Here is an 18,629-nt window from a genome sequence, read left to right on the forward strand (position 1 = left end):
TGTTAGTTACTCACATGAGCCAGATAATCAACTAAGAATCCCTGGTACATCTCTTTGGTTCAACTGCAAGCCTGCAGCCCAGAGATCATCTATCTCTAATTCAGGCATGGCCAATAGGCATTCAGTACCTGCTCCAAAGTTTTAGAAGTAACGTAGTCATAGAAGAGAAGTTGCTCTTGAGTCTCCTTGATGTAATCAGCAATTCAGTTAACTCACTGAAGGAAAAAAAGTGACTGTAATGTTTACTTTCATTAAATCTGTGCTCTGTGATTTTATAGCAAAGAAATGAGATTAATTCAATTAACACTGACAGGTAAGGTACAAAAACAAGTACTTGACTTGGAAATTTAACTTTATTTACAAATGTTCTCCTATAAACAAAGATGCCAATCTATTCCTTTAAACTATTGTAACTGGTAGTTTTCAGAAAAAAACATTTACATAATTTTAATCTTCCTGCATAAACTGTATTATGGGATGAGCAAATATGGAATGGTCTAAGAATATAAAAACAAAACGAAGACTTATCTAACATGAATCTCTTCTGACAGACAGAATAAAAAATTAAGAACTACACCCCTTAATGTGCTACTCCAGAGAACAGAAATGTCATAATTTGGGGAGAGGTAAATGCTTCACAATAGTCTTCTTACATAGCACAGTTTAATTGTGACTGTTTAGGATAGCTCTTGCAGGCTAATATTTAGGCTGATTTTTAAAAATAAATTATTATTGTAAAAAGGGCATAGACTTTTCTACACAGATTTTTCTACCAATGGAAATATGTAGATAGGGATCTGAACTCATCATTCAGGCCAATTAATAAAATAACAAACACATGAAAGAACTTAAAAACACAACCTATGTGACTGACTTACAAAATCAGAATTCTCCCTGAAGTCAGAGAGTATTGCTCATAGTTGCTATAAATTTGAACTTGTCATAGTCGAAATGATACACAGACAAAATAAAGAGTTCAAAGAGTTCAAAGTAAAACTATCCAAATTATGTAGTAATTGCTTTTAAAAAATTCCTTTAAATTTATCTAGGAAGATAATCACTCTCACATCATAGCTAAGTCACAAAGAACTTCAAAACTTTGAAAAAAAATTTTTCCCTGAGAAAGAAGTGAGAGAGAAAAATCTCTAAAAACACACAAGTGACAGTCCTGTACCCTCTGAACAATCTTTACCATAAGATGAACTTTTATTACCAATTAGCAATCAAATGTATTCCAGTTCTGGATAGTTACTGCCTCTGATGACCTAATCTTTTTGTAATGAAACTGTAAGTGCAACATTTTTTTAAAAATCGGATAAATAGGGACTCTGGTTTTATTGTCAGATTTACATTTTTGTCACGTGCAAGGACGACCAGCTATAACATGTATATCCCATAATGACCGAAGTAATAGCTTCTGCTGGCATCTCTTCTTCTGAGTCTTCCCCCACTGTTCTTCACCCAAATAATAAAAGTAATACAATGGCAACTGAATTTATGATTATCAATGGCACTGTAAAGAAAAAAAAAAGTTTGTTACTATAAAGAAAATAACAGGAAAAAACTAAGTAATAGTTATTAGCATCCAGGAAGGATGGAAATATCAAACAATATGTCATTCATAACCATGTGGCAAATTGTTGTAACAAAGGAAGATGTACTGGATCATAAAATCCAAAATTTATTTTAAAGAGGGCTTGTGTGACTGGTAGAACTAGATCAATATGGGACATATGTGAATGGTGCTAGTGCAGGGCTGGGAACACAGAAGCACACCAGGCCCAGGCAGAAGAATACCCACATGGCTGTGACACTTGACATAAGAATAAAGAACAAAGAATGGGGCGCCTGGGTGATTCAGTGGGTTAAAGCCTCTGCCTTCCACTCAGGTCATGATCTCAGGGTCCTGGGATCCGGCCCCGCATCGTGCTGAGCAGGGAGCCTGCTTCCTCCTCTCTCTCTGCCTGCCTCTCTGCCTACTTGTGATCTCTATCTGTCAAGTAAATTAAAAAAAAAAAAAAAAAATTTCTTAAAAAAAAAAAAGAGCAAAGAAGATTCCACAGTTTCACCACTAAATTAAGAGTGAACTTATTTACCATTCTATCCAAAGTTGTGATCAAAACACCTAACAAAGAGGGAGACAGAGAGAGACCCTAATTTTAATGGTTTTAAATAGAAACTTTGAACCCTTCTCTCTCCAGTTGCTCTAAAATACTATCCAATAGAGACGCCAGTTCAGCTGGTGGATCGAGTACCACGTCGGGCTTCTTGCTTAGCAGGGAACCTGCTTCTCTCTCTGCCTGCTGTTCCCCCTGCTTGTGCTCTCTCGGACAAATAAATAAAATCTTTAAAATAATATCCAATAGACTGGCAGACATGGGACCTTTATTTTCCTCTCAAAAGCCTTCTAGGACTCTAGATGAGGTCACTACTTGAAGCAACATAAATTTCAAAAAGTAAGAACACTGCTTTGAAGTCTGAGAGGCAACACGTGAACAGATATACCACTGAGCATTCCATTCACATCAAGTGGTTTAGATGGAAGAGGCAAAACTAAAAAAGAAAATCAGTAACTTCTATAGTAAACCCAGGTTGAACAGAAAAAAACTTCACTACAAAAATGGTATGATAGTATTCACACTCAGAAGCTTTGCTACTTAAACACCACAAAATTAAAACTTAAAGAGTGTATCACTAGTTTTTCTTCTTACCTCTCATCACAGTTCTTACAGATCGAATAAGGTTCATTAGCTGAGATTTAATTCCTGGCTCTTCTCCGAATCCACCAATTCCCTGGTCTGCTCCCCAGCCAACTGCATAATATAAAAATGATTAGCTGTGTTAAAATTTATTATGCACTTGCCTTGCTCCCTCATTAGTCATCTTCTAAAAGATTAGCTTGAGACTTTGTTAAAGACATAAAATATAGTCATCTGACTAAAAAGTTACCATACTGATTAAATACTGTAGCATATATTTTTTACTTTTGATAGCAGCAATCTTATTTCATTTCCACACTGATTTTATAAAATAAACTACAGTGTGAACTACTCCAAAGCATTTAATTCCGTGAAGATGATTGTTTTGACACCCTGATTGGTTTTTTCCCTTTTTTCAAACAAAACATTTTCAGGTCAGGACTGAAAACCAAGGCATACTGTCAAACTCGATAATTAGCTCAATTCAGAATTTATAAAATCTCACCCACTGAGCAGTATAAAAATGTTGTAGCTGAGACACACTAACTACATTCCTTGGGGAAAAGTGAATGCACACGTGCTCAAGGCTTGCTTAGGCTTTCCGAGCACTGTCCGTCCTGCCAACTGGGGCGTATCTTTCCCCTGTCGTCACGCTCCTCATTTCTCCACTCCGGCTGAGCAATTTGGCCTATTACCCCACTTATTCTCTGTAGAAGAGTCTTTCACCTTCTTCTGTGTCACTTTCCTGATATTATGCATTATTATTTCTTCATCTTTATCTGCTAGTTCTTGCTTTACTGCCATACATTCTGCTAAAGGCCTACAAGTCCTCATTTCTGCAACTCCTCCTTCTCTGGTTGGCATTTCAGGCCCGCTTTTCATATCTTACATTGTTTTGTATCTCTGATGACTATAGGACTTACTTGCTGACATGTTGGCCCTTAAACTCGAAGATGATCTTTATTTTATACATGAAAGAACCACGTTTCAGGAAACAAGACTGCACTTCGTTTAATTAACTTTTATTTGGTCAACATAAAAGTCAAGAAAGAGTTGGCTTGCTTCTTTGGTCACATCAACCCTGAGATTTATTGTGGGATAAAACTACTTTTAAATTCAAGTTCCCAAAAGAGGTGATTTGTGCGGACTCGCACTCCCCCTTCGAGGCCTAGCTCAGGCTCTACTGACAAGCCCCTGCAGTCCACAGGGCTGTCACTCATTGCGCTCCCACACTGCAGCCACCATCACGGTGGTTTCGATCAGCCTCTCTGACGTCTCTCAAGACTCTCTGAGCAGATGCTTCTGGAATCTAGCTGTCTTGACTCCTTGAATTTTTTCGCTTACAGGGTTAGATCTTTCCACCACCTGATCATGCGATGATTCCCACTGCCTACTGGATATAGTCCAAACTCCTGAAACTGACATTCTAGCCCTACAGCCCACCATGACCTTCCAAGAATTCCTATCCACACTCAATGCCCACTAATCGCGCTACACACTAAAGGGAGCTTCTGAATCTAGGTGTGACCTCATCCTGAGGGCCTCTCCTAGTTCCCTCTCATATCATAATAAGCCTTCTTTCTCTTTGCTCCCCAAATAGCCTCCTAATCGTAGTAACTGTGCTCTCCTTGGTTAGTTGTTTTCAAGTGTCTTATTAGACTATAAAATCCTGGAAGACGGGGACTAAATTTAGTCTTTTTTCACCTTCCCACTCTCCCGCACCCCCACCCCACAGCAAGTACTTAGTAAATGTTTGTGGAATTGAAGTGAATAATGGTAGACTGAGTTAATCTGGGACAAGGTGAAATAAGGTAAATTTTAGGATCACAGTTCCAAAGAACTCTATTTCTGAATTTTTATGACACAGTAAGTTATAATATGAACAGATATTCCACTATAGCTTTAAGAGATGAAGACAAATCTTCCATATTAAATGTACAAATCCATCCAAGCTAAACGCAATTTTAGAAAATAGACCTGCATATTGACTGGGCAACATCACCCTCCTACTTCAGGATCGACTGTGTCCAGCAAGCAAATAAACTGCCACTTCTCCAACACTTGCTTCTACTCCACTACGAGTTTTACCACCATGCCTTTCCTCCAAATAACTGTTTCACTGTTCTGATAGCTCAATCAGCACTGCCCACCAAATGGCAGTCCTCTTTTTGTAAATCTTAAGTTCAAACTGTAGCATGAGCCTTCACCTACTTACAGTATGGTAAAAACTATTTCATATTCCTCTCTAGATGTAGAGGACACACAAAATGACCACCCACCATCAGCTGTGTCAGTTTCCAACCTGCATAACTGCAACAGAAGATTTCTGTGAGAAACCCACATCGCTGGGATAACTTACTTACAGAAACTTCTTTAAGAGCTCTGTACAATAAAAAAGCAGTGTGGTGCTGGTTCAACCTGATGGGGTCAGGGAGGAAAAAGTTAACTCTGACCCTCCAGGGGTCCCTGACTAGGTCTGAAAATTACACTGATAAAGGGTGCCTGGGGGCTCAGTCAGTTGACTGAGTGTCTGACTCTTGATTTTGGCTCAGTTCATGAACTCAGGGTTGTGGGACTGAGCCCCGCCATCTCTCCCTCTCTCTTGTTCTTTCAAAATAAATAAAATATTTTTTAAAAAGAAAGAAAATTTACACTGATAAAAACAGATATATATGAAAAAGCATACAAATTCTATTAACTTCTCACATGTACATGGGAGCCTTCAGAAGAGAAAGTAGACCTAAAGAAGTGATTATAGCAGGAAGCTTTTGAGACATTTTTGAAGAACTGATAAGACAAAGGAGTTTGAACTGGGAGTGGGGGTAATAAATGGTGGAAAAGTAACAAGGTGTGTTTTTACAGCCTTCCTCTCTGGTGATAAGGATGTCTCCCCTCCTCCTGATACAGGGAGGGTACCTTTCACATGGGAGATTAAACACCAGGCTTTGAGAAAAGAGGGCAAAGGGAGATGGGAGCAGACGGTGAGAGTGATCTTCCTGCTTCTGCCATTTTCTCGAGCTCCTTCAGCTTAAGATACTCAATACGGCCAAGGTGTCATATTTTGGGGCAGCATGTCCTAAACCTTGAACCTCATCAATGGATATACATTTTTAGCTTAGCTTTGTCCTGAAACCCTACTAAAAATGACAATAAAGGATATATGTTAACAAAAGAGAAGTCTCCAGACAAGAGAAGTCAATCAAAATTTAGACATTAAAAAATAAATGAAGTAGGGTAACTGACCTAGCGGAGAAAGCTGAAACCTAAACTCTGTAGGGAGCACACAATACAACACTGGGGAAACTCCTGCTGAGAATGAGAACCCTGGGAAGGTGAGAGAAACCTCAAAGAGCCAATGTGGGCAACAGGGGCGAAAAACAGGAGGACGCACTGAAGGTGGACCTAAAAGCGGTTTGCTGCCCCCTGCCTTCCCATCTCCTTTCCTAGACTTGACTGATGGAAGAGTATGCCACTCACTACATCAAAGACGAGAAGTTTACTCTCACCAGAGAACCACAGAAGCTCTGGATTTGGGGATGTCCACTATGAGTGGACGGAATGAAAGTCTGCACACCAAAGTGTCAGACTCTTGCCCATCTCCTCTGCTTGTCTCTAAGTCTGATCATGTAACGCTTACATTCTGCAGGCAGGAAGTTAGAAAAATACTTGGAAACTGTCCAGCTCCCCAGGAAGAAAGACTTCAGATACTGACACTGGGAGGTGGAGGGAAGGGTCAACAAGACAAATTCTTTAAACACCAGTGAGACCCACTAGTAAACAAGCCCCAGCCACAGAGCACAGCTTCCAATGAACCTTTCTGTGCCCTACACTTAAAAATGGAGTCAGGGGGCACCTGGGTGGCTCAGACATTGAGTGACTGCCTTTGGCTCGGGTCACAATCCCAGGGTTCTGGGATCAAGCCCCGAATTGGGCTCCCTGCTCGGTGGGAAGCCTGCTTCTCCCTCTTCCACTCCCCCTGCTTGTGTTCCCTCTCTCTCTCTGTGCCTCTGTCAAATGAATAAATAAAAATCTTTAAATTAAAAAAAAAAAAAAGAACTGTCAGAAGAAACAATCCTTAACATGGAAGACAGAGCAAAAATAGAAAAAGGAAACTTTGAGGAAGAGACAAAGCAAGAAGTCAAAGACAGTATTTTTACTATTTTTTTAAAGTGACTGGTTTATACTTTATTTTTTTAAGTAATCTCTATGCCTAACCTGGTGCTCAAACTCACAACCTCAAGATCAAGCATCATCTGCTCTACCGACTGTACCAGCCAGGCGCCCCAGGAGAAAATATTTTAAAAATGAATATCCATAGAGAGTAAAGCTACTATACCTATGAAACAAGAATAGGATGCCATAAAAAAGGAACATTAAGGAATTAAGACAGAGCCCTTGTTCTTGCTACATTAGCCTAAGAAGTTCAAGAGGTTGACAGATTAAGTTGAGGAAACCTATTAGACAAGGCTAAAGGAAAAAGAAGAGTATTAACCTGTCAAAATAACTGGAGTTTCAAGACAGAAGAAAGAACAGACACGAAGAAAGATCAGAGATATTAAGAGATAATATTAAGAGATAATATTGCAGAACTGAAGGACATGAGCCTTTAAGCCAAAAGGGCCCAATGAGAGAACAGCCCAATAAATGGGGGGGCGGGGGAAAGGCCTATATGTTGCCACATTTGTGTAAAACCTCAGCCCTCTGAAGACAAAGAGAACACCTTAAAAGCTTTCAGAGAGACAACTCAGGTTGTACAAATAATCAGAAACAGAATGGTATCAGACTTCTTTATGTCAATACTGGAAATGAGTAAAGTGAAAAATGTCTTCAAAATTCTGAAGAAAAATTAGTTCCAATCTAGAATTCTATACCCAAACCACAAATCAACTAGAGGAAACACATCACTGTTTTTTTAATTGTTCAGCTGTGAGCAATATTCAGTGATAGTAATATAAATATGGAAACCAATATCACCAGTAATTGGTTGGAGATAAGACAGATGGAGGAAAGGAAATGTGTGTGTACTTGGGCTCCCACAAGTACAAATGCACTGCTGATGGTATAATTATACTAAGCCCTTCCACAGCAGTAAGTCAGTGAACTTGGAAAATAACTGCTTTTGAGAAATGGGGCTCAGGCTGAAGAGAGATGGGGCAGAAGGTTTCTATCTTTCTTTACAAACAGAAGAGCTTTTAGACTTTAACAACCACACACACACATTTACACTGCTTTGATAAAAAGGAAAATGAAATTTAAAAAGCAAGCCTGTAAAGATGCTAACCCACTGGAGAAATCTCTATGCAATTAGGCCTTCCTCTCCAGGGCATGAACACCATGAGGGCAGGGACAAGGTCTGCAAGTGGGAAGGTTTCATCCACGAGTCACTCTGAATATTTAAAATTATGTTTTAAAACCAGCTTTAAATTGTATTGCTGGTTTCATTTCCTTTACTTGCTTTTTTAGAATTATCATTGCTAAAATTATCAAGCCTTTCCACCCACAGCCACAATCTCAGATGGTAAAAAGGACTTGTTTTTAGTATGTTATGGATCATGCACTCAATTTTTGTTAGAAAGCATAATTTCCACACACACAAACACACACTGGAATATATCTCAGCCAAAAAAAGGGATGAGATAATGCCATTTAAGACGACAATCTGGGCCTCGAGGATATTATTATAAGTAAAATAAGTCAGTCTAAGAATGACAAATGCCATAGGATGAATGGGCAAAAAGCAGAATCAGATATATAAATACAGAGAATAAATTGATGGTTTCTAGAAAGGAGGAGAGTGGGGGAATGGGTAGAATGGATGAAGGGGAGAATGAAGTACAGGCTCTCATTTATGGAATGAGTAAGTCGTGAGAGTAAAAGGCATTGAAGGAATGCAATCAATGATACTGTAAGAGTGATCTACTTATGGATTGGGACAAATGGTAAGTACACTTGTGGTGAACACAGCATAATGTATAAATCTGTCAAATCATTATGTTGTACACCTGAAATTAATGTAATATTGTGTGTCAATTACTCAAATAAACCAAACAATAAGAAAAAAGAAAGATAATTTCCAACAATCTTTTTTCTTTTAGACCTGTTTCAGAAATGTCTGAATGAATGTTTTTACCTAATAAGTAGAGTGACTGCCAGAAAAAAATGTATTTTCCAACACTGAGTAACTGCTCTTCAACAAAACAGGATAAAACTACAATACTGGGAGTACCATATTTTAAGCATCAGCATCAAAGTATTTTTAAAAGTATTAAGTTACCAGTTAATTTTAGTCTAGTCTCTATTCTCAAGTCACCAGAATGAAAACTAAATTCTGGGCAGAGAGAGTAAATCATTTGTTTAGATATTCCATGGACAAACACAAAGGTGACAAGTAAAGGACCAGATGCCATGGATTATCTTTTACTATAACAAATAGTTCTCTCTCCAACTGGTATTTAGGGAAGTTGTTTTTCTTTTTCTTTTTCTTTTTCTTTTTTTAAGATTTTATTTATTTATTTGACAGAGAGAGATCACAAGTAGGCAGAGAGGCAGGCGGAGAGAGAGAGGAGGAAGCAGGCTCCCTGCTGAGCAGAGAGCCCGATGTGGGACTTGATCCCAGGACCCTGAGATCATGACCTGAGCAGAAGGCAGCGGCTTAACCCACTGAGCCACCCAGGCACCCGGGAAGTTGTTTTTCTAAGGAAACTGGTCAAAGCTTTAAAGAGCTTTGCCTTTTTTTTTTTTTTTTTTTTTTTTTTTTTAAGGAGAAAGATTTAATTCTACCACTCTCTTGACACTTCTTCCATTGCTAGAGAACAAATGGGAAGACCAGCCACCACTGGTCCCTGCCATAATTTCAGGAAGACAATTAAATATAAAAAGTGACTTACTGCAAATACCAAAAATGTTCTGCCCAGACTTCAAGTCATATACAAAATGGCAATCCACACAGATTCAGACAACCACCCTCAGCCAGATACTTTCTCAAGAAAAGTATTAGTATAGTTAGTGTTAGTATTAAAAGTATTAACACAGGGGCACCTGGGTGGCTCAGTGGGTTAAGGCCTCTGCCTTCGGCTCAAGTCATGATCCCAGGGTCCTGGGAGCGAGCCCCACAACGGGCTCTCTGCTCCGTGGAGAGCCTGCTTCCTCCTCTCTCTCTGCCTGCCTCTTTGCTTACTTGTGATCTCTCTCTGTCAAATAAATAAATAAAATGTTAAAAAAAAAAGTAATACAGATTTAAGGGCTGGCTGACCCTATTTCCACATATGCAAAAGAAATAAGTGTGGTTCACTTTGTCAGTGTCACCAAGTTTGCATGGGAATCAAATGCTATCTCCACAATAAAGAATTCTGCTAACATAAAGCTTAAAATATTACCTTGATCAAAAAGATCAATGTTGAAGTAAACGATCTGGTATATTTGGACTAATCCCTCTTGGATCAATGTAATTAATTTCCAACATAACATAAAACTTTAATCTGGGATGAAATTCAACAAATTTTTTTTGGAGTATATATTTACAGAGAAGTTTTTTTACATGTCTACATGGTTTTCTCAATGTTCTATAAGCTGCCATGCTCACATCATGACTATCCATACATGTAGAATGCCTCACTCATTTCTCTGTATTTATGCACACCTGATTTACTGTTTAACATCTACCTCCTTTAGGAATTCTCCATCCATTGCTTGGACTCATACAGCTCTCATTACTCTAAACTCTAATGTTACACTGGCTCTGGTGTAGTCATTTAAACCCTGAATCAGTAATACCTTATAATAAAAATTTTAACTATTTGCTATGGACTGAACTGTGTCTCCCCCCAAATTTCTGTGTTAAAGCCTATGTGGGGATGGGGTCTTAAGGAGGTAATTACAGTTAAATGGATGTGAAGGGTAGGGCCCTAATATGATAGGGCTTTGGCCTTACAAAAAAAAAAAAAAGAGAGATCTCAATTCCTCCCTGCTCCCTCCACCTAGCCATGTGAGGACACAGTAAGAAGGTGGCTATCTGCAAACCAGCAAGATAGCCCTCTCCAGAACTTTACCTGATCTTAGACTTCCAGCTTTCAGAACCAGGAGAAAACAATTTCTGTTGGTTAAGCTACCCAGTCTATGATACTTTGTTCTGGCAGCGAGAGCAGACTCATACAGTGTTTCATATATGAAATGTTTCTTCTGTAGCACTCATAAATGCTACTGGATATACCTGTCAAATGGATCCATACCCAGCACCATAAAAAAACTAGTAAGAATAATTTTTACAGGTATTAAAATTCACTATGTGCGTTTATTTTTTTTTTTTTGTACAGAAAGGGAATCTGCATCACTGTGGAACACTAGAAGAAACACAATCTGCATTACAGTCAAAATATTAATTAAACTATTTGTACAAACATATAGTTCTCAAATCAGGAGTTGCAACAATATGATAATGGTAACATTATTCAGTTATTTAGAAGATATTCACTGACTGATGGAATTGAAAAAATGAGAGAATCCTTGTCATTAGTCTATTGGGGAAGACCACAAAGGAACTGCAGTGGGGCTACAGCCCATGGAATAGGTCAAGGGTGGTTTCTGGGAGAGGCAAATGGTAGATAGACCTTAAAGAACAGTCTGAGGTAAGTCAAGGTCATTGAAGGCAGAGATAGTATGCATAAAGCTCAGTAGCAAAGAAAAGCACCCTGGTAAGAATGGCATACAAGGTAAATACTGGGGAAGGGTAAAAGGGAAGGACAGAGAAGGGACACATTATGATGAGCATGTCAGTCACACAAGGTGGTCTGACTTTTATATTGGAGGCTGTGAGTATTAAAGAACTCAGGAATTTCAAACCACTGAGGAACATGTTCAGCTTCTCTTAGAAGGTAAAACAAAGAAACAAAACTGGAGGGAGGGTGACTAGTGAGGAGGTTACTATAAAAATCTAGGCAAGAGTTAAGAGCCTACATAAACAATATTTAACAAATACTTAAAATATTTTAAAATTCTATTTTAAAACACACTTAGGTATTTCACTTTTTATTTTTTATAGTAATCCCTATACACATGTGCTGTGAACTCACAGCCCCAAGAACGAGTCACATGGTCCTCTGAGTCAGGCAGGCACCCATGAATTAAGGGAGATTTTAAAAATTGGCTCCATGACCAATGCGGGGCTTGAACTTGGGACCCTGAAATCAGGAGTGGCATGTCTCCTGACTGGGCCAGCCAGGTACCCCTTAGATACTTTAAAACCACAGCTTGGTGCACCTGAATGGCTCAGTGGGTTAAAGCCTCTGCCTTCGGCTCACGTCATGATCCCAGGGACCTGGGATCCAGCCCCGCACTGGGCTCTCTGTTCATCAGGGAGCTTAGTTACTCCTCTCTCTCTCTCTCTGCCAGCCTCTCTGCAATCTTGTGGTCTCTGTCAAATAAATAAATAAAATCTTGAAAAAAAAAAAAAAGATTTAAAACAACAGCTTATTTACTTAGACAAGCCAAGGTAGTGTTTTCCCATAGTTCTGGGACCATATTCAAAACACATGTTCAGATAAAATATCTGTGCTACTTCTGAAGAGAGGAGGAAATGAAGACAAAGTTCTAGGGGGCAAAGTATTAACAATTCTGGGCCATTCCAACAGTTTGTAGCAATGATTTTCATTTGGGGCACAAAGCTAAGTAACCTGCAGAAATTTTTGAAAAGACACTGCTGAACTTCACTTCTGGAAAATTTAAATGCAGGTCTGGAATAAGGTCTAGGCATTGTATTCTCTTTCAAGATCATTTTGGGAATTCTGGGTCCATTTCCTTTAGGAGCAATTGTCAGTTTCTGCAAAAAGACAACTGGGATTTTGATAGACTGCATTAAATCTGTAAATCAATAATATTGTCTTTTTTTTTTTTAAGTCAGAGAGAGAATTAGCACAAGCAGGGGGAGTGGCAGGCTTCTGAAAGAGAAGCAGGTTCCCCACTGAGCAAGGAGCCCCATCTGGGACTTGATCCCAGGACCATAGGATCATGACCTGAGCTGAAAGCAACCGCTTAACCAGCTGAGCCACCAGGGGTCCCTAAGTATTGTCATCTTAATGATATTAAGTCTTCTGATCCATGAACATGGATGTCTTTATTTTCTTTAATTCCCTTTAAGAATATTTTTATTCTTTAATTCTATTCAATAATGCTTTATATTTTTCAGAGTACAAGATTTGCTCCTCTTCTGTTAAATTTATCACTAAGTATTTTGTTATTTGTATTGTAAATGAAATTGTTTCTTTAATTTCAATTTCAATTGTTCATTGTTCATGTATAGAAAAACAATTTGCTCCTGACCTCATATCCCGCACTCTTACTGGACTCACTTATTCATTCTAATAGGTTTTTAGTGACCCCATAGTGTTCCTCAAAAAATTAAAAATAGAACTACTGGGGCACCTGGGTGGTTCAGTCGGTTAAGCATCCAGCTCTTGGTTTTGGTTCAGGTTGTGATCTCAGGGTCACGAGATCTCACTCAGCACTGGCTCCCTGCTTAGTGGGGAGTCTGTTTGAGATTCTTGCTCCCTCTCCCCCTACCCCTCCCTCCACTCATAGGTGCATTCTCTCTCTCTCAAATAAATACATCTTTTTTTTAAAGATTTTATTTATTTATTTGACAGACAAAGATCACAAGTAGACAGAGAGGCAGGCAGAGAGAGAGGGGGAAGCAGGCTCCCTGCTAAGCACAGAGCCCAATATGGGACTCGATCCCAGGACCCTGAGATCACAACCCGAGCCGAAGGCAGAGGCCTAACCCACTGAGCCACCAGGCGCTCCTCAAACAAATAAATCTTTTAAAAAATATATATTAAAAATAACACATTACCATATGATCCAGCAACTGCACTACTGAGTATTTCTCCAAGAGATGAAATCACTATCCTGAAGAGATATTTGTACTCCTATGTTCACTGCAGCATTATTCACAATAGCCAAGACATGGAAACAGTCTAAGTATGGCCTGACAGATGAATGGGAAAAGAAAATGTTGTGTATATATATTAAATGGAATATTATTTGGCCATAAAAAAGAGAAACCTGTCATTTGTGACATGTGTAAATCTGGAGGGTATTACAGTAAGTGAAATAAGCCAGACAAATATTATCTTACTTACATGTGGCACCTCAGAACATCAGACTCTTGGGCATAGAGAAGTATGGTGGTTGCCATGGGCTGAATGGTGAGAGAAACGGGAAATGGGAAATTCCTGGTCTAAAGGTACTACCTTTCAGTTATAAGATGAGTAAGTTCCAGGGATCTAATGTACGGCATGGTGACCACAGTTAAAAATACTGAACTGTATACCTGAAAGTTGCGCTGAGACGAAATTTTAGATGTTCTTATCCCCACAACACAGCCAAATTATAATTACGTGAGGTGGAGAACAGTAACTGTGGTACGCATTTTGTAGTATATATATGTATCGCATGATCATTGCTCACTTTAAATTATACATTGTTATACAGGCCTACCTTGTTTCAGTGCTCCCTTTACTGCACTTCCCAGATAGCGTATTCTTCACAAACTGAAGGTTTATGGCAATCCTGTGTCAAGCAAATCTATCGGTGCCACTTTTCCAACAGCTCACTTTGTGTCTCAGTCACATTTTGGTAATTCTCACAGTATTGCAAAATTTTTCATTATTACTGTTATTTGTTACAGCGATCTCCCTTTTATCACTTTCTACCCACTTCTCACACATTCCAATTTGGATTTTATCCACTGTTGTAACTGCTTGTGTAAAATCACCAATGATTTCTATTACCCTGAATCCTTAGGACATTTTCTGGCCTTCTCTGATTTCCCTGAACATTCCCCTGCTGTATCATGTCTCCTTGACTTCTGTGAAACCCCACTGTCTAGATTTTCCCATTTCTCTTGTTTTGCTCACTCATCAATTTCTCCTGTCCATTCTTTCAGCTCTACCTACACATTAAAAACTGGAAGATATTCTGGGACTGTCCTGGTCACCAATTCTCTTTGTACGGTATTCTTTCCCTGAGCAATTTCATCTCTTCGTATGGCTTCATTTATCATCTGTGGTTGACAAGCTCAAATTCAATCTCCACTGTGGCTCTTGCTTCTATTCTACAGACTTAACTCCAACTGACTATCCCACACTTCCACTCACATATCTCACAGAAATCTCAAACTCGCCATATCCAAAACTTATTTCACTATCTTTTCACCTTTTTAACCCACCAATGCTGCCCTCATTTTTCCTCCAGTACTCTCTACCTTGGTCAAGGCACTACGCTTCACTCAGTTGCTAATTCAGAAAACCTAGAGATCTTTGCCTTTTTCCTCTCCCTCATTCCTAATGTCCAAACAGTGAAATTCTGCCTTTTCTATCTTTAAAATATCTTCTGATTTATATAGTCTCCTAAGACTACCTTAACAAAATGCCACAAACTGGATGGATTAGCAGAAATTTATTTTCTCATGGTTCTGGAGACCAAAATCAAGGGGTTAGCAGAGCTGGTTCCTTTTGTGGGCTCTGAAGATCTCATCCATGCCTCTCAATGCTGCTGGTAGTTATTGGCAATCCTTGGCATTCTCTGGCTTCTTGCTGTATCACTCTAACCTCTGCCTCTATTGTCATTTGGCCTTCTTCCCCTATGTTTTTGTATTTCTCTCTCCTTACATGGACACATCACTGGATCTAGGGCCATCCTAAACCAGTGTGGCCTTATCTCAACTTGATTACACCTGCAAAGACCCAATTTCCAAATAAGGTCACCTATACAGGTACCAAGGGTTAGGACTTCAATATATCTTTTGGGGGGACACAATTCAACCCCCACATATCTTCTACTTTTCTGTATACTATAGTAGTAAGGAGATGGACTTTTGAGTCAGAATGCCTCGGTAAATCCTAGCTCTGCCACTTTCTAACTGTGTGATCATAGAAAAGTTACCCACTCTTCTTTTGTACTTCTGGTTTCCGATCTGCAAAGTGGGGATGAAAACAGTACCTATCGCATAGGGTTGTTGTGAGGGTCATACAAGTTAATCTATGCAAAGCACTTGATACAGATTCTAGGATGCGGTATTAAGTGTTAGTTGTTACTATTATTGTACCCACTCAACTGATGTTATAGCCACCATTCTACTTGCCCTGTTTGGAATGGTGCTTCCCACACCCATTATTCTACCTTTCCAATCTGTTCTCCACACTGCAGTAAGGCTCTTGCAAATAACACAAATCCGATCTTGTCTCTGCCCTGCTTAAAACTTTAAAACTTCATTTTCACCTGCCCCAGTTTTCACAAGAGCTCTTACTCCTCACCCTCCCAACCCTTCACCTAATTAATGCTTACTCACTTATTAGATTTTGGGTTAAACACACTTCCTCTACAAAGCTTTCAAAGATTCACAAGGCAGTGCTTCCCTGCACTTCTCTTTCATAATATTCTGCATACTTGTCATTGTTACTTGCTCATATTTTACTTAACTTTCATTAGAAGAGCAAATGACTTCTGTAACCTCAGCTCCTAATTACATGGACTCGGCACAAAATTTGTGCTCAGTAAATCTGAAGGAATAAATGAAATGAATCAATCTTGCTCATGGGATTGGGTTTCCGTGACTCACAGAGACATATTTGGCGTCCTTACAAATGACGGTGTATTCTGTGATTAGGTATACTTGCGCAGACAAATGAGGCACCTCGTGCAGTATCCTGTCTTAATTTTGCCTCATACAGCAATTAGTGGCCCGCCCAGGATGGCATGGAAATCGCCGTATTGTGTGGGATGACAGGCATAATTGTGTCTTCATCTTGGTATTCTTTGGTTCTAGCTTGGCACACTGAAGACATCCAATAAACTGGGCTGAATAAACTTCACTTGGAACGTGGGTGTCTGGATGCCATGATAATCTGAACACCCTCCCCTTCCACCTAGCCTCAAACACCAGGAATCCCCATGGCCCTCCATCAGTTCATTCTTCAACTGCCGGTGCTCCAAAATGAGCCACGCCCCTCCCTCTGTAACTAAAACCTCAGACCCCAGGTTCCTGATCATTAAAAGCGATCACAGAGGAGGACATTAAATTACTAAGCTACACTAATCGCAGTCAGAGGCGTCCCCGGCTCTTCTCTACACCCCTTCCCATCCCAACTCCCGGGGTCCCGCACACAGGCGACATCTGTTCATCTTCCTCCCGCTGTTGAGCTCAAACTCGGTGAGACGGAAGTGGCTCGGATTCCTCCCTCCAAGGAAAGGCCGCCAAGAGTGGAGCCCTCGGGCTCTCGTCGGTCGCGGCCCAGGGTCTCCCCTCCCGGGACCCACCTCTGCTCCGCACGCCCCGGGCTCCGCCGCCGCCCCCTCAGCCCGGCCCCGCGGTCCCACTCACTGTTCTTAAGGAAGCGCTCCTCGTGCAGCACCGCGATGGCATTGACGCAGAGCAGGGCCGCCTGCAGTAGCGAATACAACGTAAAGGCCATGGCCTCCCGGAGCCGCCCCGAGGCCCAACTGATCTTTCTCCCGCCGCCGCAGGGGACGTGGCGCCGCCACGGCCGGAGCTCTCCTACGGGAGCCGGGGAGGCCCCAAACGCGCTCTCCCGGAAGCTCCGCCCCGACCTGCCTAGGACCCGCCCCTTACGTCAGCGAGGCGCGTGTGTTCGGCTGTGTAGACCTCCGCAGTCCAGGGTTGGAGCCAGCCACGCGTGGCTGCTGAAAGCTGGAAACGTGGCTGGTCGCAGTTGAGGTGCTGTAAAGTGTATATGACTGTACACACCGGATTTCAAGGACTTAGGACGAAAACAACGTAAAATCTCCCATTAATTTGAAAATATTGGTTACATGTTAAAATGATATTTTGAATATATTAGGTAAATAAATTGAATAATTAGCATAACTTTTACGGTAGGGGCGCCTGAGTGGCTCAGTCGGTTAAGTATCTGCCTTGAGCTGGGGTCACGATCCCAGGGCCCCAGGCCCCTTTTCTGGTTCCCTGCCCAGCGGGGAGCCTGCTTTTCCCTCTCCCTCTGTTGCTCCCCGTGTTTGTGCCCTCTCATAAATAAATAAAATCTTTTTTTAAAAATTAACTTCTACTGTTTACTTCTACTTTTTTCTTTTCTTTCTTTCTTTTTTTTTTTTTTCTTTTTTACTGTGGCCAAGACGACATAGATAACTGCATGTGAGGCTTACACAGAATTGCAGTTGGACAGCACTGTACCAGATGCTCCTGAGAGCCGCAAGGGATGTTAATATTCCTATTCTACAGATAAAGAAACAGAGGCTTTGGCAAATAAGTGTCTTTTTTAAGTAAAAAAAATGACGTACTAAAACCACTCAGTGAGAAACATTCTCTCCGTGATTAAACTAGCCAGTCTCCTCTAAACCCTCTTAATTACATCTCAACCTCAGCCTATTAAAAACTACAAATTCTCAACACAAATGATTTCATCCACTCTCCTAGCCCTGCATTAAATGACTTAAACAAACAGTAACATAGTTTCTAACAGCTCAAGGCCAAATCCCTAGGATGACCCCAGGTCCCCCCTAAAAGTGTCTGCCTGAGAAAACTCAATGCTGCCAAAAGAATTTACAATTTGTTCTAGCCAACCTGAAAATAGGCCCCTGACCATGCGGTCCATATATACTATGGAGTATTATGCCTCCATCAGAAAGGATGAATACCCAACTTTCAACCCAACTATCAACAGGGACGGGACTGGAAGAGATTATGCTGAGTGAAATAAGTCAAGCAGAGAGAGTCAGTTATCATACGGTTTCACTTACTTGTGGAGCATAAGGAATAACACGGAGGACATGGGAAGATGGAGAGGAGAAGTGAGTTGGGGGAAATTGGAGGGGGAGATGAACCATGAGAGACTGTGGACTCTGAGAAACAAACTGAGGGTTTTGGAGGGGAGTGGGGTGGGAGGTTGGGTGAACCTGGTGGTG

At 40.5% G+C, this 18,629-nt stretch overlaps 1 protein-coding gene across 1 annotated transcript; it reads right to left on the reverse strand.

The window, feature by feature from the left end:
* Positions 1–334: 334 nt before the first annotated feature.
* Positions 335–17,273, reverse strand: IER3IP1 (immediate early response 3 interacting protein 1). Its single transcript, XM_004752199.3, has 3 exons — positions 17,074–17,273; positions 2,712–2,813; positions 335–1,513 (listed from the first exon to the last, which is right to left on the reverse strand). The coding sequence occupies exons 1-3, from the start codon at positions 17,162–17,164 to the stop codon at positions 1,458–1,460; spliced, it is 249 nt and encodes an 82-aa protein (XP_004752256.1). The 5' UTR covers positions 17,165–17,273; the 3' UTR covers positions 335–1,457.
* Positions 17,274–18,629: the final 1,356 nt, after the last annotated feature.

Source organism: Mustela putorius, unplaced genomic scaffold (genome assembly GCF_011764305.1).
Source record: "Mustela putorius furo isolate JIRA1106 unplaced genomic scaffold, ASM1176430v1.1 tig00003858_pilon_pilon_pilon, whole genome shotgun sequence".
NCBI lineage: Eukaryota > Metazoa > Chordata > Mammalia > Carnivora > Mustelidae > Mustela > Mustela putorius.

Excerpts from the sequence above, each read along its gene's own strand:
- IER3IP1 (XM_004752199.3), bottom strand. The coding sequence starts at position 17,164 with ATGGCCTTTACGTTGTATTCGCTACTGCAGGCGGCCCTGCTCTGCGTC. Across the intron at positions 2,814-17,073 it reads GGAGCGCTTCCTTAAGAACA|TTGGCTGGGGAGCAGACCAG; the intron begins GTGAGTGGGACC and ends TATATTATGCAG. Across the intron at positions 1,514-2,711 it reads TGTAAGAACTGTGATGAGAG|TGCCATTGATAATCATAAAT; the intron begins GTAAGAAGAAAA and ends TTTTCTTTACAG.